This window comes from Debaryomyces hansenii (assembly GCF_000006445.2).
Source record: "Debaryomyces hansenii CBS767 chromosome F complete sequence".
Classification (NCBI taxonomy): Eukaryota; Fungi; Ascomycota; class Pichiomycetes; order Serinales; family Debaryomycetaceae; genus Debaryomyces; species Debaryomyces hansenii.
The window spans coordinates 141,358-165,722 of NC_006048.2; the positions used below are offsets into that span (position 1 = coordinate 141,358).

The 24,365-nt window shown below is 34.9% G+C and overlaps 14 protein-coding genes across 14 annotated transcripts; 11 read left to right on the forward strand and 3 right to left on the reverse strand. All coding sequences in view use genetic code 12, as the record gives it.

The window, feature by feature from the left end:
- Nucleotides 1-78: 78 nt before the first annotated feature.
- DEHA2F01606g (DEHA2F01606p) lies at nucleotides 79-1,164 on the reverse strand (the record flags this gene model as incomplete). The annotated part of the gene is made up of 1 exon (XM_460433.1): nucleotides 79-1,164. The coding sequence occupies one exon, from the start codon at nucleotides 1,162-1,164 to the stop codon at nucleotides 79-81; it is 1,086 nt and encodes a 361-aa protein (XP_460433.2).
- Nucleotides 1,165-1,527: 363 nt separating this feature from the next.
- On the forward strand, nucleotides 1,528-2,781 carry DEHA2F01628g (DEHA2F01628p; the record flags this gene model as incomplete). Its single annotated transcript, XM_460434.1, has 1 exon — nucleotides 1,528-2,781. The coding sequence occupies one exon, from the start codon at nucleotides 1,528-1,530 to the stop codon at nucleotides 2,779-2,781; it is 1,254 nt and encodes a 417-aa protein (XP_460434.2).
- Nucleotides 2,782-3,078: 297 nt separating this feature from the next.
- DEHA2F01650g (DEHA2F01650p) lies at nucleotides 3,079-3,699 on the forward strand (the record flags this gene model as incomplete). The annotated part of the gene is made up of 1 exon (XM_460435.1): nucleotides 3,079-3,699. The coding sequence occupies one exon, from the start codon at nucleotides 3,079-3,081 to the stop codon at nucleotides 3,697-3,699; it is 621 nt and encodes a 206-aa protein (XP_460435.1).
- Nucleotides 3,700-3,912: 213 nt separating this feature from the next.
- DEHA2F01672g (DEHA2F01672p) lies at nucleotides 3,913-6,093 on the reverse strand (the record flags this gene model as incomplete). Its single annotated transcript, XM_460436.1, has 1 exon — nucleotides 3,913-6,093. One exon carries the CDS (start codon nucleotides 6,091-6,093, stop codon nucleotides 3,913-3,915), a length of 2,181 nt encoding a protein of 726 aa, XP_460436.2.
- Nucleotides 6,094-7,095: 1,002 nt separating this feature from the next.
- Nucleotides 7,096-8,028, reverse strand: DEHA2F01694g (DEHA2F01694p; the record flags this gene model as incomplete). The annotated part of the gene is made up of 1 exon (XM_460437.1): nucleotides 7,096-8,028. The coding sequence occupies one exon, from the start codon at nucleotides 8,026-8,028 to the stop codon at nucleotides 7,096-7,098; it is 933 nt and encodes a 310-aa protein (XP_460437.1).
- Nucleotides 8,029-9,207: 1,179 nt separating this feature from the next.
- DEHA2F01716g (DEHA2F01716p) lies at nucleotides 9,208-9,774 on the forward strand (the record flags this gene model as incomplete). Its single annotated transcript, XM_460438.1, has 1 exon — nucleotides 9,208-9,774. The coding sequence occupies one exon, from the start codon at nucleotides 9,208-9,210 to the stop codon at nucleotides 9,772-9,774; it is 567 nt and encodes a 188-aa protein (XP_460438.1).
- A 1,001-nt stretch (nucleotides 9,775-10,775) lies between these two features.
- On the forward strand, nucleotides 10,776-11,465 carry DEHA2F01738g (DEHA2F01738p; the record flags this gene model as incomplete). The annotated part of the gene is made up of 1 exon (XM_460439.1): nucleotides 10,776-11,465. The coding sequence occupies one exon, from the start codon at nucleotides 10,776-10,778 to the stop codon at nucleotides 11,463-11,465; it is 690 nt and encodes a 229-aa protein (XP_460439.2).
- A 484-nt stretch (nucleotides 11,466-11,949) lies between these two features.
- On the forward strand, nucleotides 11,950-12,570 carry DEHA2F01760g (DEHA2F01760p; the record flags this gene model as incomplete). The annotated part of the gene is made up of 1 exon (XM_460440.1): nucleotides 11,950-12,570. The coding sequence occupies one exon, from the start codon at nucleotides 11,950-11,952 to the stop codon at nucleotides 12,568-12,570; it is 621 nt and encodes a 206-aa protein (XP_460440.1).
- A 646-nt stretch (nucleotides 12,571-13,216) lies between these two features.
- DEHA2F01782g (DEHA2F01782p) lies at nucleotides 13,217-15,472 on the forward strand (the record flags this gene model as incomplete). Its single annotated transcript, XM_002770679.1, has 1 exon — nucleotides 13,217-15,472. One exon carries the CDS (start codon nucleotides 13,217-13,219, stop codon nucleotides 15,470-15,472), a length of 2,256 nt encoding a protein of 751 aa, XP_002770725.1.
- Nucleotides 15,473-16,524: 1,052 nt separating this feature from the next.
- DEHA2F01804g (DEHA2F01804p) lies at nucleotides 16,525-18,307 on the forward strand (the record flags this gene model as incomplete). Its single annotated transcript, XM_460442.1, has 2 exons — nucleotides 16,525-16,975; nucleotides 17,193-18,307. The coding sequence occupies 2 exons, from the start codon at nucleotides 16,525-16,527 to the stop codon at nucleotides 18,305-18,307; spliced, it is 1,566 nt and encodes a 521-aa protein (XP_460442.1).
- Nucleotides 18,308-18,457: 150 nt separating this feature from the next.
- Nucleotides 18,458-19,003, forward strand: DEHA2F01826g (DEHA2F01826p; the record flags this gene model as incomplete). Its single annotated transcript, XM_460443.1, has 1 exon — nucleotides 18,458-19,003. One exon carries the CDS (start codon nucleotides 18,458-18,460, stop codon nucleotides 19,001-19,003), a length of 546 nt encoding a protein of 181 aa, XP_460443.2.
- Nucleotides 19,004-19,381: 378 nt separating this feature from the next.
- DEHA2F01848g (66S preribosome component MAK16) lies at nucleotides 19,382-20,293 on the forward strand (the record flags this gene model as incomplete). Its single annotated transcript, XM_460444.1, has 1 exon — nucleotides 19,382-20,293. The coding sequence occupies one exon, from the start codon at nucleotides 19,382-19,384 to the stop codon at nucleotides 20,291-20,293; it is 912 nt and encodes a 303-aa protein (XP_460444.1).
- Nucleotides 20,294-20,959: 666 nt separating this feature from the next.
- DEHA2F01870g (DEHA2F01870p) lies at nucleotides 20,960-22,363 on the forward strand (the record flags this gene model as incomplete). Its single annotated transcript, XM_460445.1, has 1 exon — nucleotides 20,960-22,363. The coding sequence occupies one exon, from the start codon at nucleotides 20,960-20,962 to the stop codon at nucleotides 22,361-22,363; it is 1,404 nt and encodes a 467-aa protein (XP_460445.1).
- Nucleotides 22,364-22,834: 471 nt separating this feature from the next.
- DEHA2F01892g (DEHA2F01892p) lies at nucleotides 22,835-24,256 on the forward strand (the record flags this gene model as incomplete). The annotated part of the gene is made up of 1 exon (XM_460446.1): nucleotides 22,835-24,256. One exon carries the CDS (start codon nucleotides 22,835-22,837, stop codon nucleotides 24,254-24,256), a length of 1,422 nt encoding a protein of 473 aa, XP_460446.1.
- Between the last annotated feature and the right edge of the window lie 109 nt (nucleotides 24,257-24,365).

Sequence of the window (24,365 nt, forward strand, 5' to 3'; positions counted from 1 at the left end):
ATATCTACTGAATATTCATAATGTATATAATGTATATAATGTATATAATGTAATGACTTACGCTTATTCTGATTATTTCTACCTACGACGAGGTCCCTTCGGCTTAGTAAATTTCAAGCCATTTCTTGTATTAGAAGCCTTGTCTTTATCTTCATTCTGCGAGCTTTCAAGTTCCTTCACTTCTAATTCATCTAAATCTCCAATCTCCAAAATTTTGTCAATCAGTAATTCATCAGAATCGGTAATGCCCCTTAAGTGATTAATTAAGCCTTGCTTATTTGAGGCATAAACCATTCTATCCTTAACCTTAGAACCAGAAGGACATGAATATATGAATGCAAATCTATTAGTGGAATAATTGTAAAGCGCAAAAAGCGGATGAACAGACCGTGTTTCAATTGCAGAATTTAAGTTGCTCACTAAAGATGACGAATTAACGCCTGTAGTCTCTGAAATTAATTCCATGCCTTCGTTTTCCAAATTAATACCAAATATTATTAATTTCCCGTTATCATGATTTTGAGACAATGCCCTGAATTCAGATTCCAACTTCGAATCAACGCTAAACATCAATACACCTCCATTTGACGAAGAAGATTCATGCATAGATGCCAACTTCTTCTTGTAAGCAGTATCATTGTTTCTTCTAGCACTTGATTCAGCTAATGATAAACCCTGTAACGAATTGACTTCTTTTAATGTCTTTTCTTCATGGGTTAAAGGACCATCCTCTTGCACCTCAGATGAGCGTTTGAAATTATCAAAACTAAGTTCGTCTAACTCTGTCCAAGCAAATGTGCGAGATTTACTAAAATTGTTCGATCCCAATTGAGTTAATAGCGTATTTTTAGTGGATGCATAAAGCATTTTTTCACGAATTGGTGCAACATCAGGGATAAAACTAATGAAAGCATAATCTGCATTAGAATTCAGAGGTGATGAAAGCGAAAATATAGTATAGACTGGATGTGGGTATATTCCCGAAACATATTTGTTCAATTCTATCAAAATTTTTGATGTATCTGTCTCCGTAGATTGAAATTCTTCATCAACAATTAGCTGTGTATTGTCAGATGAAACTTTAATTACCAACGCACCACTTTTGAAGTTCTTGAATGCATCTAAGAGTTCTTCTGATGACACTATACCTGATTGAGTCGACATTGTACTTATTATGAAATCTACTTCAAGATAAATTATAAAATACTATGGTCTAAGCGGGCATTATATTGGGGTCCAGATTCAAATCTGTGGTGTTATCAAAATGACACAAAACCTCTCTTCATAGATCAATATAAAACCTGATTCCATTTAGACCAGAGGATTCTAACAAGTTCAACTTCTAGTTTTTGTCGTTATAGGTCTAGGACTTATATTCTCATCGAGCATTATATATTTGTTTCAGTGAAAGTGTTATATCTAGTTTTAAAATTGACTTAAATATTCCTAGAATTTACGAGCTGATCTAGTGTTTACATTAAAACACAGAAATATATACAATTGGATAGACGTCAATGTTTATAAATAATGAACTTTTTGAGTCTCTTTGGTACAAGTGCTAATAAAACTGCTAAGGTTCCTAATTTTGAACAGGGAGAAAATCACGATTCCGTCGATTTGCAAGTAAAATCGTTATTGTATGTTTTTAAGAGGTTAAGACTTAACAAGCTTTCTTCGTTTCTAGGAAAAGATGGTACAACCTATAGCTTCAAATATGTTGACGGTGACAAGCAACTAAATAGTGACTCTGGAGTTCATAACTATTTTCAAAAACTAGATGCAATGTATAATGTCAAAAAATTCAAGCAGGTAATGATTAATGATGAATACAGAGTCATGATTGATTTTACTAAAAACAAATTCAGATCGTTTTGCATCCTCTCCGAATATCCTAGTAAGGGTACATTATCCTCTCAGGGAATAGGTAATGGTGAATTCCCTAACTTTAAGGACTATAAAGATAGAGACGTAAAACATTTCAGATTCTCTATTATACCTTTACAAGATACTTCAATTGCATTCATTGCTAATACATTATCAACATCAGATATATATGTTGAACATCATAACAAGATTGATTTTAATTGTCGTTATCAGTATGCCATGGATTCAATTAACAAAGTTCTTGATATGGAAAGAAGCATGTCTGATATAGATTCCTCCATATCTATTACAGATGCGGAAAAGGCGAGCATAATTCAATATTATTTAAAGAGGGTGGCATTTTTTATCCAATTGAATCGCATATATGTAGAATATTTAAAACATCATGCAACGAAGGGTTCCCCAACTAAAGTGTCCGCTCCTATATCACCATCTAAATCAGTTTCAAGTTTACTGCAGTCATACGGGTCATCCAATTCTAAGCTTACGAATTCAATGTCAAATCTATCATTAGCACCATCCCCTCCCAAACTATCACCAAGGAAATCGATGGCTGACCTTAATAAGAGCAGATCACCTTCACCGACAAGAACATTGAAGAGTAAGCCATCAGTAGCGAGAATGAGAATGGATGAATTATTCAATAACCCTATAAGTACTACTCCAACCAAAGCTCCCAAGTTGACTAATAAGGCTATTGATTCTTCTAAATCCGATACAAGTTCAACAACATTTAACGATGATATTGCTATAATTTCTTCGAAAAAACTACCCGAAGTCGCTACAGAGATAAAGTTGGATGTCTGGGAGAAGTGTAAATTAGCCGTAAAGGACAAATTAGAACAAGAGAGAAAGAAATTGTCTAGCATATCTTCAAACAATTCGCTTCATGAATAATTGTTCTACATCCATAGTATGGATTGGATCCAAAGTAGGACGTTATCGCATAGGACACAGGATTGCCCATATTAAGGAATCTTCCAGTTTAATATTTGCTATATATTTAGTTTTGCATCAGCATAGCATAAGTTAAATACTTGAAGAAATTAGGATCGTAGAATAGAGAATATAGAAAAGTATAATAATAAGATTAGTAGTTGTTTTCCAGTAAAATGTTGCACCCATTCGCGAATACAGGACAACATAAAATTTACTTAAAATTTATTTTATTTTAACTCTTTTTATCTACCTACGATGATATCAAGAAATATATTGAGACAGTCATGCCATAGGACTCAGAGCCGGTATTTTGCTTCTTCTGCCTTGATGTCTAATTTATTTGGAGGGAAAAAAGTCATAAATCAGACGCAGTTAAATGCTCCAACTGGAAAAGGTGAATCAACGACTAATCCAGCAGATATGATTAAGAGAAACGATATATTGATGTTTTCACAAAAACCTATAAATTATATTGAAACAGTTAAGAGTAATGGATTTCATCTTGCAAACAATTTATTAATAACATCTCCCGATAAAGAAGGAAATATAATTGGTACATTATTGCTAGAAAGTGAAACATTCGAAATCAACATGTCTAAACCAAACAAGGGATTCGATCTTATAAATGGATTTATAATAGACTTCCATGAAGATGTGTTACAAATATTTAATAAAATACATCCAAAGCCAGAAATTTGTGTTATCGGATTAGGCTGTAAATCAAGAATGTTGAGCGATTCAACGAAGAAGTATTTTTCTAACTTGGGAATTCAAGTGGATCATTCTGATTCGAATAATGCTGCGCAAATGTTTGATTTATTGGCTACAGAAAGACCAAACGTTATAGCAGCATTGCTATTACCTCCAAACATTTAATTGTAAATACGAACCAACATAGTATATTAGGATGTCTATGCATAAATATATAGTTGAAATAATTAGTTATAGATAATGGACGAAAACAACAAGTTCATTACGAAAGAAGTGAATTATAATAAACAAATAATGTTTTGCAAAAAGTAAATAGTCAATAAAAATTTATCACAAGAAAATTGTTTGTATGACCGGTCTAATGAGTGTACGTTTTTATCATACATTGTCCTCCTCCTCATCCTCCTCCCTCTTAAGTAATATATCCTCGTCCTCATCACTTGTCGACACCGGAATTAATTGAGAATATTGCGATGATTCCTTCTGATTTGCTACCATAGGTCCCATCATACTCTGAGAAGGGGTTCCACTCTTTGGGTAAGGTTGATATGAAAAGTTGGAAATGTTAGAATTGGATGCAAATTGGTTGTCTGATGTAGGAGATATTTCATTATTAGGATTGTAAACATTTGAACCATAATTAACAACATTTTGATGTTGAGGGGTACTCATCATCATCATCATCATCATCATTGGATGCTGCTGCTGTTGCTGTGCATGCAGTAAATTGTGCTGTGCTACTGTTGGTGGAGGTCTTGAATTATTAGGATTTGGTGGTGGCATATTCGACAAGGAATGCTGATGCATAGAATAATATTGGTTGGCGTTTAAATTCTGTTGTGATTGCGGAGAAGGTTTATCAAACATCTTATCCAAAAAATATTTACCATTCGGGGTTGAAGACAATCCGCCTAGTTCAAAAGACGAATGGTCAGTGGATGACATATTCAAGTTACTAGTATTCATTGAGTTACTATTACCTGATATAAGGCTTACCTCTTTTGAGCTTGTATTCATAGATACGTTGTGGTCATGAGACGAACCCGTTCTATGTGTAGTTTGATAAGATTGCTGATTGGAGTCTGGTGCTGTTGCTGATCTGGTTAAGCTCCGTGGTTTGGTATTATCATTGATATGAAACAGTTGGTCTTTGGATCTATTGGCTGATTGTGATCTTTTTAATTTAGGTTTAGGTGCATTGTTCAATTTTTTCAGTTTGTTCTTTTTGTTCATCAAGGTATGAACATCAGTAAAAACTATTTGAAATTTATTCATACCAGCTTGCATTTGGGTCTTGCTATTACTTTTTGTCTTGGTGTTCATAGAACTGGACGCACCCGTCGAATCACTAGATAAATTCTTAAAAACCGCTGGTTTGGTTTTAAGTGGCTTTGACTTCTTCTCGGAGAATACCCCCATAGTAGGTTTTAATACATCAACATTATCAGAATTGTTTGCTATCTCTTTCTTAGGAGTAGGGCTTGGGGGTAAATTTTGAGTTGTTGTTGAATATTTGACAGTGACATTTTTGCTACTATCAATATCATTTGTTGTCAAAGGCTTTGATGGAGGCGAATTAACCGCACTTGACATTATAACCGTAGAAGGTGAAGAGTCGGGAATTTGCTTAGAGGGTGTCTCGAAAGACTCTTTGGTTTTTTTTGAATCCTTTGGCATTGGTGTTGATTTACCTTGATTTTTGTTAATATTAGAAATGTCTTTTAAAACTGTTTTTGATGGAGTTAGTAAGTTCTGACCATATAACTTGCTTTTATTTATAGATATACCATCACTCTTTTTCTCATTTTCCTCATCACCTTGGTCATCTTCATCTTCATCTTTACTCTGTACTTTATCATCGATGATATTATTTTTTTCATATCTTGCTTCATGCTTGTTTAAGATAGATACTTTATGAGGTTGTCTTGGGGGAGTATCTATCTGAGTAATGGATCGTTTCAGTGCACTCTTTGGATCCTGGAAAACAGACTGTTTTAAAAATTTTCTTTCGCTTCCAATCTTGAATTTTGATGGAGTGATAGTATCAATATTCTTTATAGGAGTCTGTTTGATTGGAGAGTCCATAAAGAAGTCAGTTAGATGTAATGTTTTGTCATGGAACGGGGTGATATTACTTATTCCATTCATATGGGAATTAGAATTTGGAATATTCAAATTATGAGTTAAGAATGGGGTTAAATTTAGTCCTTGGGCATAGTCAATTTCATTGTTTACATGACCAGACAACACCCCATTGAAAAATTTACCACTTGGAGTGGAGTTATATGATATTAATTGATCATTAAAGATTGTCTTCGAAATCAATGGAGTCCATCCTGTTAAATTTGAGGGCAACTGATTATGATTTTTCTGAGCAGACGGGGGACCAGCCGATAGTTGTTGCTGGGATTGTTGAGGTTGCTGATGCTGCAGAGTGTTTCCATTTCCAGTATGAGAATTAGAAGTGTTCCGATCCTCTTGCATATCAGGAAACGAATTATAAATGGCCGGGTCAATCATATGACGTGAGGGGGACGATTGCAAGAAGTCGTTGGACATCTCGATGTGCAAATATTGTGTAAATTCTAATAGGAACCACCTGTATTAATGTCCAGCGCAGCCTTAAGAATCAAAATCACAGATAGCCACCTAGCAAAGATAAATAAAGCGAATGTATTAGCAATAATAATAAATTATTATACTATGGAAGAGGTGTAGTTTGTAATTTCCAATTAATCAACCACCGTATCTAGTTATATTATGATGTAGCAAATTTTATAAGCTAGTCTCGTAAAGCAATATTCCGTTGAATTGTTATTTTAATACTTATAACAATAATAAGCACCCAATCTAGTATTACTCTATTGATTCTATCTCTGGTAAACTAATTAAAATATCTTCACAACTTTAGCTATTGAGTCTCCTGAAACCTGAATTTAATATCTAGAATGACTATTAAATCGTTATGTGGTATGTCCTTCAAATTATATAAAGATGTTTGATTATAGTTCAACTATTCGATGCTGATGTAGGGGAAGAAATCGTTGTTTACATTGAAGGCCTTTGACGAAAACAAGGGAAGGTCGTGTTATGGAGAATTTCAATTGTTGCTAGTCGTGTTTTTGTGTAATTGTTGCCTGAGGCTTCGATTGCAGCTCATGGAATACGCCATTAGCATATGAGACGATGCCCAGGGCGATGATGAAACACACATGAAGAAGAGCCACCCGGCATGCCGACTCAGACGGTATTTACATGTTGATGACATGATATTTCGTCAAAGATATCGATAAAAACATTTAATAAAACAATAAGCAAGTATATAACATTTAAATAGTAAAATAAAATTAAAGAACATAAAAGAATATGGGAATTATCATTTATGTAAGAATAGCATTTTAATTAGTACAGATCCCAAATGTCCTTACTGCAGAGATGAACAAAAACTTATAATCTATTGCAAGCCGGGGCAAAAAGAAGAAAGAAGCAACAAAAATACGAGATAATTAAGGATGACGGATTAAAAACAGACAGCCAGGTCAAATATTAAAAACTGTTTGTTCAAGCAGTAACTCTGTTTTCGTCTTCCCATTCCTTTTCAGTGACTTGCATGTTTCTAGCATCTTCAGCTAATTCGTCAACGTCGTATTCGTCGTCGTGTTCGTGAGTAGCTAACGATAAGGTTGGTCTGACAACGGCAGAGTCAAAAGTCCAAGAGGCTAAAGCGTTTTCAGCATCAATAATGATTTGCTTAGAAGCTTCGTAACCATCGTAAGCTGGTCTGGTTTCACCTGGTGTAACTGGGGATTCGTCCAATAATTCCAATAAGGCCTTACCGTAACCAGCAATAAGAGCAATCTTTTCGGCGTGTTCTCTGGTGGAGTCAAATTGGTAGTTGAAAGCAGTCTTCAACTTTTCTCTGGTAATGTTGGATAATTGGGCTTCAGCAACTAAAGATTCGGCTTCAGCTCTGACCAATTCTTGTTCCAAAACATTAATCTTTGGCGATTGTGGGTCCTTGTACTTCAAGTAAGCAATTTGGTCGGTGATCTTTTGCTTTCTGTCTCTGGATGGTTGGACAGAACCTTCAATGTCACGAATTGACTTGATGGTGATTCTGTATTGATCATATCTGTCAATGAATTGGTCTTCTAATTCACCAACTTCATATATTAAGACACCTAACTTGTCAGTGATATCACTGACATCTTCGTCATTAGCTTCACCCCAGATTGATAATTGCTTAGCAACATCCTTTCTTTCTCTTGAAGTAATTTCAATAGATCTCATTAAGTTCTTTTCCATCTTGACTAAAACAGCCAATTTTCTGCTCAATTCTGGACCCATAGAACCAGCAGCTTGTTTACGGAAAGTGTGAGAAAGCGAACCTTTACCAAAAAACTTTTGCTTGGTCGACGAAGTTGGTGGAGGTGGCGATTGTAACTGAGCAGCAGTTGGAGCTCTCGAGGATCTTAAAGAATAAGTTCTATGCATTGTGTACTAGTATTCTTGCAAATTGTTCCTTATGGTTTCTAATTATTTGAAACTATAATACAGAAAAAAATTCTAATATATGAATTTCACAGGGGGAGACTGGGTGTTTTAATTCATTTAAGGATGATCAACCATCACGACCAAATAGGGTGGTCTTACACAAAAGCAACCTTATGTCATGCGGCTATTCACGAATTACTCTGTACGGAAAGATTGTTTACTCTTTACTTAATCGATACAGTTATTAGCCATAATAGGAAAGAATACATATGTGAATGAATATATTCTTCCGGGGGCGACTCATTGATTTCCGGATAATAAGCGCAGCCACAAGGTGCACGGATGTGTTCAATAATAAGGTGTATTGTTGTAGTACCGATAAACTTGATGTCGAGTTCTACCACTGTGACTTTAGCGGTAGAGATCACGAGCCACTACACGCGATATACTTCGGCTAGTAGTTCTGAAGTTGACGCAACACGGTGGGATCGCGACTCTACCATATCTTACCCTTATATTTTAGCATATTGTAATATATTATTCAGATAAAGATGGGATTATCAAAATTATAAAGTTTTCGTGCAGTTTCACAAACGGCCATCAATTATGATACCAATTGTTACAGCCGTCTTACGTATTCTACATGGATTTCAACGTAAATGATATTATTATTACATGTTTGCATCATTATGGGTTGCTTTGATTTTTATGCGTCTTTCAATACGATATCGGCACTATACATTGAGTTGGAGATTTTGGCGTGGAGATATTCACTAATGCGATTCACTGTTCCTATACCATAAAGTAGCTGTATTATGTGATAATTATCTTTCGGTTAATGCTTGATTTGATCCATACTTTCCATGCTTAGTAATTTAGGTTTCTGTAAACTCTTAAGCAGTATGAAATATTGCAGCAATTTTACATTACTAAGCTCTCGGTCTTAAGAATTGAATATATCTATGTGATAATTGATTTGATCCATACTTTCTATGCTTAGTAATTTAGGTTTATGTAAACTCCTAAGCAATATGAATATTGCAGCAGTTTTACTGCGTGGGGAATGCATTACTAAGCTCTCGGTCTTAAGCATTGAATATAATATATATATATATATATATATATATGGCCTCCAATTCGAGTAAAAATGAAATCAAAATTTCCCTATAACAAATTAGAATGACTAAACAAGCTTTCATTATAATTGATTTGCAAAATGATTACTATAAAGACGGAAAATTTCCGCTAGTGGGGATAGAAGAAGCTACTGAAAATGCAGCAACCCTTTTAAAAGAAGTGCGGAAATTGAAAGATGAATATCTCATCATTCATGTCCGTCATGAATTCCCAGTGGATCCTAAGGATGCACCCTTTTTTGGGAAAGGTACTGAAGGATCCCAGATAAATGAAGCTGTAAAAAATGAGCCTAATGAACTAGTTATCACCAAAGACGAACCGAATGCTTTTGTTCGTACTAATTTACAACAGGTTTTGGAAGATAATAAAATCTCTGAATTGATAATTGTGGGAGCTATGTCGCATTTATGTGTCCAAGGAACCTCTAGGGCTGCGTCTGAGAAAGGTTATAAAGTGACTGTCATTCAGGATGCTATCGCTACAAGAGATTTAGAATTTGGCGGTGTTAATGTCCCTGCTAAACAAGTCGCTGCTACAGTCCTTGTGACATTAGCCTTTGGTTATGCTAAAGTAATTACAACAAAGGAACAATTGCAGTTGTTGAATTGACTCTTGGCAAGATAATTTTTCATATCTATGTCAAAAGAGGCTAATCTTATGATATACTTGTTATGGTAAAGCTAATTTATCTACATAGATTATTTGAGAATATCTCAACATACTCTTGAGACATACTTGAAACAATATGTAAGAGTAATTATTTTCAATTTCATTTAATGCAATAATGTACTAATTTTCTGTGTAGAATGTTTACCATCTTAAGATATAAGTAGATGTACTATCACTCCCTCAGAAAGATGGGCCTGATCTCTTGATGGAGTATTTTGCTTCAACTTGAATCTGGAATAGATCTCATCATTTGTTGAGCATACAATAATAAAAACAACCCAGAAAGCTTGTTCTTTAATTTTGCAATTTCTGGCCAATTTTCAACGGAGCGAAAGTTACAGGAAACCTTTTTTGCAGCTATTGATTGATTCTTAAGCAAAGCACGCACGATTCTTCAGTCTGAGAAGACAAGAGTGCTAAATTAATATTATATGTCGTTGCGTTAAGTTAAGTAACGTTAGTGAATGATTAATAATAACCCCACAATAACTAAAAGTGTAAAATTTTCAAAAATTTAGAAGAATTAAAATTATTATAGAAATATTCTTAAACATAACAATGCAAAAGAAAAACCTTCACGTTCTGAAAACTGATAATACAGAAGAATATAACAGGAATCAGGTATACCTCACATTTGAAATACATTTCTTTGACAGCTAACGAAGGCATACTTACCGAAAATGATAGTACCTGTTCACGTGGTCAAAATCATGTCTCAATTTTGCGCCCAAGCGGTTCGAAAAACCCATCATGCGCAAGCGCACGCGATACTCGCGAAATGCGACGATCGGCCAAAAGCAATTTCTCAATATGAAATGGAAAAAATTTGTCCCGGTGAACAAGATGCGAAAAGATAAAGTTTTTAGATCAAGTCCCGGGCTAAGCTTACAGAAGTTTGTTTAGGTACTCACATCCAAATAACCGCTTGCAAAGCATATTACATGTCATTCTTTGATAAATACAATAGGCTATTGAAAACACACCCTTTTAGGGTGAATATGGTGACAACTGGGCTCTTATTTGGTGTAGGAGATGGAGTAGCCCAGAAGTTATTCCCCCTGAATCACGATCATCTTGACGAAGAAAAACCGAAGTATAATGTATACAGAACTATGAGAGCTATGATATATGGTTCGTGTTTTTTTGCTCCCTGCGGTGTATTGTGGTATGGGAAAAGGCTACCACTAATCAAAAATCCATTTGTTTCGGTTAAGAATCGGGAAACATGGAGCAAAAATAGAGTACACTTATATGATACGTTATACAGGGTAGCAATCGACCAAATCTTCATTCCTGGGTTGTTTTGGATTCCGATGTACAATATAGTGATGTCGACTCTTAGTGGATATGAGAATCCGTTGGAGGTGGCTTTCCATAAATTGCAACACAATTGGTGGAACGTGTTGACAACAAACTGGATGGTGTGGCCTGGGTTTCAGTTAATAAGTTTTTTCTATATTCCAGTGCATCTACGTATAGTGGCTGCCAATATTTGTTCGGTGGGGTGGAATTGCTTTTTGAGCTACCTTTATAATGGAAAAGCACATGGTGATCACCAAAAAGAAGAGATTTTAGACCATTTGGTAGATCCTGATGAAGAAATAGAGGAAACCACAATGGTGGTGTATTAGAAAATGTGGGGGTTCTAGACCTGTTTGGTATAAGACAGTAGCTGCTGGCATGCATATGAACCGTTCTTGGTGTAATTTAGATTATAGACAATTACTCCAGATGCAATATATTTATTAATAAATAAGATAATATTATATCCTGGATTTGATCTTTGTAATACGTGGTTTTGCTCTTTGGATTAGTACTAGGTACCCTGTGTTTGCAGTAATTAAGTATGCAATAACTTTTAGAGAGCACCTATAATTCTATTTTGAAATACTTCAAACGAACTTTCAAAGGACAACTTCTTAATTTCCAATGGCTTGTCAATTTTTATCATTTCTGTCTAGGAGTAGCTATCATTATAAGGGTAAGATCTAAGACAGAAATAAAAAAAAATTTCAAATCAATGTGCAGTACCCCATTCTTATCGGACAGAAAGTCCACCATAAATTGAATCCCTTCGATTCTCAGGTCAAAATTGCCAATTGTTTCTTACATAATATGGCATCTATATACCAAAAATACAGTCAATTGATAGCCAAGCGACCACTAATCACTAATATCATCACAACAGGATTTCTTTTTGGGTCTGGTGATTATTTGGCTCAGACATTGTACCCTTCGTCAAGCAAATACGACTACAAAAGAACATTAAGAGCAACTTTCTACGGATCAATCATATTTGCTCCAATTGGTGATAAATGGTATAGGCTCCTTCATAAAATCAATTTCCCCTTTCCAAAGACTAAGGTATCCCCAACAGTTAGCAAAGTGTTGAACACATTGACCAAGGTCGGGGTAGATCAATTGGTATTTGCACCATTCATAGGGATCCCACTATATTATTCCGTGATGTCGGTATTGGAGTTCCACGACAATCCATTGCAGGTTGCCCGTGAAAAATTGCATGCACATTGGTTTAACACCCTAAAGACTAATTGGGTAGTATGGCCTACTTTCCAGCTCTTCAACTTCGCTTTGATTCCAGTTCAATTCAGGTTGTTAGTTGTTAATATTTTCAGTATTGGGTGGAACTGCTACTTAAGTTCCGTCCTTAATCATAAACATGATTTCTTGATTGAAAATATAACGGATGTCGATAAAGATGAAATTTTAATCTAAAATTTACCGTTTATTTCAAAAATCGAATGGCATGGTTATACAAGTCATATCAATACACAACACCGTCCTAATATACTTAGAACTTTATGTAGAATCATTTGACTATAACTGCCTACAATAGCGTGTAGTCGTGTAGTAGTAGTAAAGTCGTGACCCTCACAAAATAATCACAATAAGAGCGAATTTGAAAGCCCTTAGAATAACAAGTATACTACAAGTATTGGCATAGTTTGTTTCAACTAACATATTGAAGTTTAATTGAATCATTGATAGGTACATTGAATATTATCAATCAAAGTAGTCAATTTGAATTTCAACTTCTTATAATATATTTTGGGTTCTATTGTTACGTCCACATTTGAGATTGTAATTCTACAATTTCCAAGTTGAAGTAATCTAATATCAGAGATTGTCTGAGTGTTAAGTTAATCAACTTTTTATTCAACACATTACATTACCTAATTCCTAACCTGATCAAGTTTGGTATATTGCTATCAACATTCATAGTTGTGACACATAGCATATCAGTGCTCCGATATCACCAATTCGCATACATTAGCATTTATTAGTTTTTGGCTTCTGGAGTTTAGTTCTATTTCAACGTGAATCAATCTTGATAGAAGCTTACTTAGTTTGTTAACCCAAAATGATGAAAGGCTTTAAAAACAGGCTTTCAAGAAATAAGGGTCAGTCGACAGGTAAAAAAGGAGAAAAAAAATTAGATAAGGACAAGGACTCGAAGTCTGATTCTTCTTCAAGGAAAGCTTCTAGCTCATCCTCTATTGCGTCGAAACTTTCTGGGTCCGGATCTAATGCAAAGTCTAGCTCTCCATCTATTTCTAGACATAATAGTGGTAATTCTATAAAGTCAAGCAGTAGTGGGGGATCAGCTACTGCTATGGGACAAACGTCACATCTGCCCCAACTGCCAAACCAATCTCAACAAGATTCACCAAGGATTCTTATAAATGATAGTGAAAACAATGATTCTCCAACGATGGTGACAACAGCTGGGTCGAACACTCAGCCTGTAACACCAACCCCTACATCACCTACAACTGTAACGAACACTTCACCAAATGCATCTAATTCACCATTTGATCAAGTTCAAATTAAGCCTGGTCATGTTCCACATTCGCAGACTGGCTCGGCTATTCATCCCCATGGCTATCCGCTTAATACCAATATCCTGTCTCCAACAAGGGATAATTTTGATATCGACTTGATAGTCACTCCAAAAAGACATTCTTCTTCTCGATTTGAACCATCTACGTCAGATAGATACCAAGAAATTGTCAAGCTACCAAACTTCGATGAAATTTTGCCTGAAGAACAAATTTCATTATTTATTCAAAAGATTGACCAATGTAATATAATGTTTGATTTTAGTGATCCTACTTATGATGGTAGAGGGAAAGAAATTAAAAGGATTACATTGCAGGAATTGATTCATTTTATTCTGAATAATAGATTTACTTACACTGATGAAATGTATAAGCATGTGGTTGGTATGTTCAAGAAGAATCTATTCAGACCCATTCCTCCACCTGTTAATCCAATCGGTGATATTTATGATCCCGATGAAGATGAACCTGTGAGTGAATTAGCATGGCCCCATATGCAAGCAATTTATGAATTTTTCTTACGCTTTATCGAAAGTCCTGATTTCACTCATCAAATTGCTAAGCAATATATTGATCACGAATTTATTTTGAAAATACTAGAATTATTTGATAGCGAGGATCCTAGAGAGAGGGATTGTTTGAAAACCACGTTACATAGAATATATGGTAAGTTTTTGAGCTTAAGATCGTTCATCAGAAAGTCGATCAATAATGTTTTTTTGCAATTCGTTTATGAAACGGAAAGATTCAATGGTATTGGAGAGTTATTAGAAATTTTGGGATCAATTATTAATGGTTTTGCATTACCATTAAAAGATGAACACAAAATTTTTCTAGTTAGAATTCTAATTCCGTTACATAAAGTAAAAAGTTTGTCGTTATATCATCCACAATTGGCGTATTGTATAGTGCAATTCCTAGAAAAAGACCCTATGTTGACGGAGGATGTGATAATGGGATTACTAAGGTTTTGGCCAAAGATCAATTCACCTAAGGAAGTAATGTTTTTGAATGAGATTGAGGATATTTTTGAAGTTATGGAACCAAATGAATTTCTCAAGATTCAAATACCATTATTTGCCCAATTGCTGAAGTGTATTTCATCTCCACATTTCCAAGTAAGTGAGAAAGTTTTGTGTTACTGGACGAACGAATACTTTTTGACTTTAATCACAGAAAATGCAGAGGTGGTATTACCGATTATCTTTGCATCATTATATGAACTAACAAATGCAACCCAGCCAGGTATAACAAACGGTACGGTTCAACAAAGATTGTTAGAGAATCCAGAATCACCTACTGATGCAAACGGTAATTTGATTGACCGTGGATTAATATTAAATGACTTGAATAACCATTCAATTGATCACAATACAAATGTGAACGATTCATTAAATCCTAATATGCATGACATCACAGACGAAGAGTATTATGATTCATTTTCATCGCCGCAACAGGTTCAAGGTGATCTTGATGAATTTGGCACTCCAAACCAAATACCGCCACATAACTCGGCTACTTCCAATTGGAATAGAAGTATTCATCTGTTAGCATTTGGGGCATTGAAGGTGTTTATGGACCACAATCCTATATTGTATGACCATTGTACTATGTTATACCATCAATCATTAGAGGAGCAAAGAGCAAGAGAGGTTGCAAGGAAAGATGGCTGGAAAAAGGTTGAAGAGTACGTAAACCTGTTAAGATTGCAACAATCGAGCCTGGCATTATCAGGCAAAAACTCAAATGACAATGGCGCAAGTGTTGCAAGTCATTAAGATTACTTTATTATTTCATATCATATATAAATAGTATCAAGGATCGGTAGCCCATTATGTTCAATTATTTTTACAACACATTTATTAGTTTATCTTTATTTTTACTTTTATTTAGTGACCTTTTAGGTTTTTAGTTTATTTTTTTTATTAGTTTAGATTTATTTATGTACCAGTTCCAAATCTGTCTACGACTACATTTTATACATCCATACCCTTGTGATAATTCGTACTATAATGTTGGACTTGAAGTCCAAGCCTGTTCTCTCTGAATGTCTTATTAGTTTGGTGTTACCCGGCGAATACACACAAACCTATAAATTTGGGACTAAGAATTTTTCACAGAATAAAGTCTTTCTTAAGATCTATAACAAAATTGTATGTTACTCGAGAGATACTACTTTACCTAATTTCAATCTAATATAGAATTTTATGATGATTTCTTGTCCCGCCATTGATCGGTTTCGATTGGTCGATGGTCTTGATCATTCATGAAGATTATTCCAAGAACCGCTACTCTGACTTTATTCTATATTACCCATTGAGGACTAAGAATTACAAGGCATCTTTACTAACATTGTTTTAGAATATTATATACTCAACCAAATAATACATAAATTCTCGCACCATTTATTCACCTGTAGGTAGAAGTAGTTTATTATCTGACCTGTGTTTGACTCTTACTTAATTAGCAAAATTGTTGCACCCATAGCTTAGTAATAGCAAATACGACCAAAACTAAAAGAACAAATACCTTGGGCTCTAGAATGCATATTCTAATATATCATGCCATCAGAATACTAAAGGAGAGATGTACCTATTTATAGGCAATGGCACTGTGTTTATCAAATTTTTGTAGTAAACCCTATAACTGTTAGAGTTGAGAGGTTTATTGGTTTGAGCCCCGATCGTATTTACTCCGAAAAATTTTATCTCATCGGAATCAGCCATATAAATTGATTATGAATTCCTGAGATTTCTAATCTTTTAATTCTTTTTTTTTTGGCAAAGTTTGCCCCGTTGTTTATACAAATAATACAATAAAAAATAGAGCAATGGTTTTAGACGCTTCTTCTGCTACTTCCCACTTACAATCCTATTCTAAAAAGGATGGATTAGATGTCAAGACATTAATCGATTCTGCGAACTTTGGTGGTTTGACTTACAATGATTTTTTGGTTTTACCAGGCTTGATTGACTTTCCTTCTTCAAAGGTTGGATTGGATACTAAGTTAACCAAGAAGATTTCGTTAAGATCTCCATTCGTTTCTTCTCCTATGGATACCGTTACTGAAGAAAACATGGCTATTCATATGGCTTTGTTAGGGGGAATTGGTATTATTCACCACAACTGTAGTCCTGATGAACAAGCAGAGATGGTCAGAAAAGTCAAGAAGTACGAAAATGGGTTTATAAATGACCCATTTGTCATTTCTCCAAATGAAACTGTTGGAGATGTTAGAAATATGAAGGCTGAATTAGGTTTTACTTCGTTTCCAGTGACTGGTATGTATCAATTCAATATCCTGCGGAAGATTTCATTTCATTATTATTTTTTATCCTCTTAATTGCATATTTACCATGATGATCAACTCAAATTAATAACTTTCGTTCTACCGATTTACATCAAACGATGTTGTGGAGAAATTGATTCACTGACCATAAATTCAATGAAATCAAAAGCAGATTATAAAATAGTGGAGCCTAATACTAACTTTTTTAGAAAATGGTAAAATTGGTGGTAAATTAGTTGGTATTGTCACTTCTAGAGATGTTCAATTCCACGACAATAACGATTCCAAGGTCTCTGAAATTATGACCACTGAATTAATTACCGGTGAGAAGGGTATTGATTTATCTGAAGGTAATGAGTTATTAAGATCTTCTAAGAAAGGTAAGTTACCAATTGTTGACGCAAGTGGTAACTTAGTTTCTTTGATTTCTTTAACTGACTTGCAAAAGAATCAAAGTTATCCTTTAGCATCTAAGTCTTTCGATTCCAAGCAATTATTGTGTGGTGCTGCTATTGGTACCGTTCCAAATGACAGAGAAAGATTAGAGAAATTAGTTGCAGCTGGTTTAGACGTTGTAGTAGTTGACTCGTCAAATGGTTCTTCTATTTTTCAATTAGATATGCTCAAATGGATCAAATCTAAATTCCCAGAATTACAAGTTATTGCAGGTAATGTTGTAACTAGAGAACAAGCAGCTTTATTAATCGAAGCTGGTGCTGACGGTTTAAGAATTGGTATGGGTTCCGGTTCTATCTGTATTACCCAAGAAGTCATGGCTTGTGGTAGACCACAAGGTACGGCTGTTTACAATGTCACTGAATTCGCTAACCAATTCGGTGTTCCATGTATTGCTGACGGTGGTATTGGTAACATTGGTCACATCACTAAGGCCTTAGCGTTAGGTGCATCCTGTGTCATGATGGGTGGTTTATTAGCTGGTACTTCTGAAACTCCAGGTAGTTATTTCTACAGTGATGGTAAGAGATTAAAATCTTACCGTGGTATGGGTTCTGTTGATGCTATGCAACAAACCTCCACTACAGCCAACGCTTCTACTTCCCGTTATTTCTCTGAGTCTGATAAGGTATTTGTCGCTCAAGGTGTTTCTGGTGCCGTTGTTGACAAGGGTTCAATTACTAAGTTTGTTCCATACTTGTATAATGGTTTACAACATTCTTTGCAAGATATTGGTACCCCATCTTTAGACGAATTAAGAACTAGAGTTGATAACGGTGAAGTTAGATTTGAATTCAGAACTGCTTCCGCTCAATTCGAAGGTGGTGTTCATGGCTTACACTCTTACGAAAAGAGATTACATAACTAATTGTACCTATGTAGTTTTTATCGAATATAAATATTTTATGAGATTTTAGTAGATCAATTCCAAGTGCGAACGAAATTTAACTGAGCTAAATATCAATGGCTTGCAAGCTTAAATACATTTTGACCACTTACATTTAATAGCAAGTACATCATGAATTACCTCAATTATAACAGATATGAACAGAAACTGGAACAGAATGCAAACACAAACTTAGATCAAGATCTAACGAATTCAAGGCACCAAAAATATACCAAAAGCGAACCCGAGATCAAACACTGGATTTTCAGTGTATTGTCAACTCCCCAACTGACCATTGATGCGTATTCAAACCGCAGTCTAGATCTTATTGATATTCTAAAGGATGGTGAATTGCTATGCAAACTCGGCAAACTTTTAGAAATACCTAATAATCCTTGTTCGAAATACAAAAGCTCCAAAATGCCCTTTGTGCAAATGGAAAACATTTCCTTCTTTTTAAAGGCATGCGAACTAATTGGCATTTCTCATGATGAAATCTTCCAGACTATAGACCTTTACGAACGTAAGGATCCTTATCAAATTATTATTACTTTAATTTCATTCTCAAGACGAGCAAATGAAATTAATTCTACAAATTTTCCGAATGTAATTGGACCTAAGATAGTCAAAATAAAACCTCCTGTGCCCAAGAAACCTATCAATCTTTCAGCAAAATAACTGGTAATTGCAGGTATAGAGTTGGTGGCTCTCCTAAACTAAACCAATAGTAACCGTATAATTTGTAAAAAAGTATATTGAAGTCATGTGATTCGAGTGTTATGTGGCCCTGTGGTTGAATAATTTTTTTTTTTTTAAGTCTTCTCATCTCTCAATAGACATAGATGATTTAATAAAATTTTCATACAGTTTTGATAGTGGTTGACAACTTAATAATAGACTTCATAGATCGTTTATACATTATTGATCAGGAGGAATTAACCAGGGTATTACTTTCTTGTATCAAGACATCAAAAGCATATATAAATTATATCATTTGACCATTTTCAAATTAATTCAGTTTCAGTTCAAATAGCATAGTTAAACGAGTACTCCATAATGTCAGACGAAATTGTTTGGCAAGTTATAAATCAGCAGTTCTGTGCTTTCAAAATTAAGACTACCAAAGAGCAAAACTTTTGCAGAAATGAATATAATGTCTCGGGTTTATGTTCTCGTCAATCTTGTCCATTGGCAAATTCAAGGTATGCTACCGTTAAGAATGTTGATGGTAAATTATACTTATACATGAAGACAGCTGAAAGAACACACATGCCATCTAAATGGTGGGAAAGAATTAGATTATCTAAGAATTACAACAAAGCATTGAGCCAGATTGATGGCCACTTGGAGTATTGGCAAAAATTTTTGATTCACAAATGCAAACAGAGATTAACCAGATTAACCCAGGTTGCTATTACTGAAAGAAGATTAGCATTAAGAGAAGATGAAAGACATTATGTTGGTGTTAAGCATAAGGTTAAGAGAAGAGAAGAAAATAGAGAAAGAAAGGCTTTAGCGGCAGCTAAGATTGAAAAGGCTATCGAAAAGGAATTATTAGAAAGATTGAAGAGTGGTGCCTATGGTGATAAGCCATTGAATGTCGACGAAAACATTTGGAAGAAGGTTTTGGGCAAAGTCGATAATGAAGAAGAAGAAGAGGAAGAAGATGAAGACGATGTTGAACTCGAAAGTGACGATGAAAGTGATGTTGGTGAAGTCGAGTATGTGGAAGATGATGGCGACGACGAATTGGTTGACTTAGAAGATTTAGAAAAATGGTTGGACGATTCTTCTGAAGAATCTGCCTCCGAAGAATCTGACGACGAATCGGATAGCGAAGATAAGTCCTCTAAGCGTAAAGCGGCTGCAGATGATAAAGCAAACAAGAGAAGGAGAAGACCTAAGGTTGAAATTGAATACGAACAAGAAGAACAAGAACCATCAATCCAGACCAACATTGCGGCTTAGTGAAGTTTATTGTTACAAGAATTTTTCTTTTTTAAGGCTGTAATATTCTGGTCTGTTAATAATTTTGTATAATAGTTGAAATGCATATTCCATATATTCCATTTAGTCAAGTACTGATCCCGTGTACCTAATTTAGTCAACGCCACTCTTGGTGGATCATCGATTCCCATGGGTTTAGGTCCCTGTAATATACGGTATTGATTACAATAGAGAAATCACTATATATGGGACCAATATGTCTATATATAAATTGCCTAATCTATACTTACTAAGAATTAGCCTTATGATCAACAAGTCTAAATACGTAAACATCGGATTTTTCGTAATTACCTCTTTGAGACTATCTATTTTTACTATGTGCAGCCATTCAAAAGTTCGCTATGTGCTACCGGTAGTCTATATACTAGGCATATTTCGGCGATATACGGGCTATTTGACTCTAATACCACATAGTACGTAATTCACATTGTAGTGTTCATGTCCGGCCATGTTTGTTTGATAGGAATCAATATACGGCGATAATACCAAGGAAAAATTACCAAGCCCTAGGTTAAATCCGGCTAATTCCGAAGTATACGGAGTGAGAATTTTCAATATATAAAAATAGACATCATTACTATTCGTATTATTATCCTTATATATTTTATCCTTAATCGAGTTAGAGATATGTCTTCTATGAACTTTGAGTCGATGAACTGGTCACCATCGACCATTCCGACTTCTACCACCTTACGATCAGTTGCTGCAACTAAAAGTTCCGGTTTGATGGAAACGTTAACATCTGCAACGGCAAGAATTCATACCGCCACAGCTAGACCAGAATTAATTTCTTTATCCCGAAATATTAGGGGAGCTGAGGCTTCGTTGTCCATTCTTCAAGCAGAAGGAGAGATAGCAACTGCTACAGATGATTCAGTCAAAAGTATGGCTACACAAGCAATTTTCAATGCAACATTGAACTTGAAAGATTTGGAATGGGAAGAAAATGTTTATTCCATGCGCAGTTTGAGTCGTCCTGCTAATATTATATACCTTGCAGTTTTTATCATAACCTTTTTGTATTTTACACTCATGATCTGGAAGTCAAGATTCCATTGGTTTAATGTTGCATTTTTCTGTGGGATAGGATTAGAATTTGCAGGATTCATTGGGAGAGTGATGTCATTCTCGGACATGACAGATATTAACTACTACATCTTGCAATTGGTTTGTCTTACCATTGCCCCAGCATTCATCATGGGTGGTATATACTACTTATTTGCGCAATTGGTTGTAGTATATGGAAGAGAATATTCAATTTTGCGCCCAATGTGGTATTCCTACATATTCATTACATGTGATGTTCTTTCATTAATCATTCAAGCTGGTGGAGGTGGTGCAGCTTCTTATGCATCAAATAATTTTGAAGATGCTAGACCAGGTTCGTATGTTATGATCGCAGGTATTGCATTTCAAGTTTTTGCAATGTCATTTTTCTTATTATTTTGGTTCCACTTTATTTCTCAGACATTTTTCAAGTATAGGCCGTCGAGAAATGAAAGTACTGACGGAGAAAGTAAATATGATCCCGCCTGGAAAAATGCATCTGTTGGGAATTTCTTCAAGATGTTGTTTAATACAAAATCGGCTTATGCTCATAGAACAACATATTTAGAACCATATTATAATCCCCAGTTTGCTAAAATTCGTACCAGAAGACTTTTCTATTGGTTTCCTTTAGCTATGACTATTGCCGTGGTAGCAGTCTATATTCGTTGTATTTATAGAGTGGTTGAATTGGCTCAAGGTTTCAGTGGTTATCTTATTACACACGAGGTATATATCATGGTCTTGGACGCCCTTATGATTGCAATTACTGCTATAGTTTTTGTTCCTTTCCATCCAGTCCATGTATTCGGTGCAAAGAATAGAATTAGATTGGCTGCGATTAAAAAGAACTTGGATGAAGCCAGCGATAATCCGGCCGACATCGCCGATGATAATACTGCCTACGATAATACTGCCGGCGATAATACTGCCTACGTGTCTGCTAAAGGTTCGATAAAAGAGGAGAACAGTGATTCATATTAGTTTTATATTTTTTGAATGTATATTAGTGTAATGCGTTAGAATAGAATTTTAAGAATGCTCGTAGATTTAGCGCTTCTATTTTTTTATTTTTGTGGTCTTCATTCCTTTTTGCATTAAAAGGCTGCAAAATTTTGGTGTACAAAAGAGTTCTGAGTACTTTATAAGAGTTACAAATTCCTCGTTGCAATTAATATTTTATTGTCTAGCAATATTTAATTGAAGAAGGTTTTATTGCATTTGCCAAAAAAAAAGCTATCTAAATAATTCATTATGAGTGATGCCAAGTTCAATTCCACCTTAAACGTCGACTCCCTTCTCAACGAATTGCCTTATTTCCCAAATGACTATGATCCACTAAAAAATGAATCAATTGAGGATCTATTATTGAATGGTCACATCAACAAAACTTATCCAGAAGATGGATTTATTGGATTCCATTCTTTGAAGATTTGTAGTACAAATGCTAAGCAAATGGCCAAGTATTTGGAATTATCCATGGGATTTGAAGAAGTTGCTTACCGTGGATTAGAAACCAACTCAAGAAGACTTGCATCACATGTTGTTCGAAATGGCAATATTTTGTTTGAAATTATCAACACACTTGAATCTGTTGCAGAACACTACCCAACAGTCCCAATGTCCAAAGAGGAGGCTTTGAGTATAAAGTTAGATTATTCTGCTGATGAAGCACACATTTTGAAATCATTGAAGGAAAAGATCATCAAACTTACGGCTGAAATTGTTGATGAAAATCTTGATAGATACAAATACGCAATGGATATTAAAGCTGCGAAAGAGAATTTGGAACGATCAATTATTAACTCAACAAACTTCACGGCTGCAATTTCCACCATTAGAAAATCAATTAATGAATGTGTCGAAACCTCCAAAAAAGCTATTCAGGACAATTTCGAATCATTCTTGATTCAGGAATTTGTTAAGATTCATGGCGAGGGAGTAATGGATATTTCTTTTAATGTCCTTGACGTTGATTCTGCGTTCCAAAAGGCTATAGAGTCAGGCGCTTACATCATAAAGTTGCCCCAAACAATGTCTGATGTTCATGGTTCGGTAAAATTAGCTACAATTGCAGTTCCTTATACTGATATACATCATACATTGATTCAAAATAAAGACTATTCGGGTCCATTCCTCCCCAACTATACGAAATCAATTATTGAAAAGCCAGAAACCTATATGCACCAATTAGAGTCTTTACCTCCAATAAGATTGGATTGTATAGATCACTGTGTTGAAAACTATAGTTGGAATCAAATGATGGAACACGCCAGGTTCTATGCCAATATTTTCGGATTCCATAAATATTGGTCTGTAGATGAAAAGGATGTTTTCACTGGCGAGACCGCTTTAAAATCAATCGTTATGGCTTCAAGTAATGGAAAAGTCAAAATGCCTATTAATGAACCTGCGAAAGGCCGCAAAAAGAGTCAAATTGAAGAATTTTATGACTTTAATGGTGGCCCAGGTGTGCAACATATAGCCCTCAAGACAAATGATATAATTGCAACAGTTACTTCCTTGAGGAAAAGAGGCATTGAATTTAATCCTGCTTCCCAGAAGTATTATGATACTTTGAAGCAAAGATTGATAAACGATGATATCATCCTTAAGGAGGATTTTAATAGCATTCAAAATTTGAATATTCTTGTTGATTATGATCCCGAAACCCGTAATAATGCATCCAAAACTTGCAATTATATCTTACAGATCTTCACTAAACCGTTACATGATCGCCCTACGTTATTCATTGAAATAATTCAAAGACGTCATCACAATGGCTTTGGTAAGGGTACTTTCAAGGGTCTTTTCGAAACTATCGAAGCTCAACAAAAGCTTCGTGGAACATTAGTTTCATCGGACAAAGCCGAATAAAAATTTGGAAAATAAATACAAGACAAAAGGGGCAAAAACATCCTTGCTAATATTCATTTATATCTTTATAGTAATAAACTTTCTTTCTTAAACTAACTTGTTGGAAGAA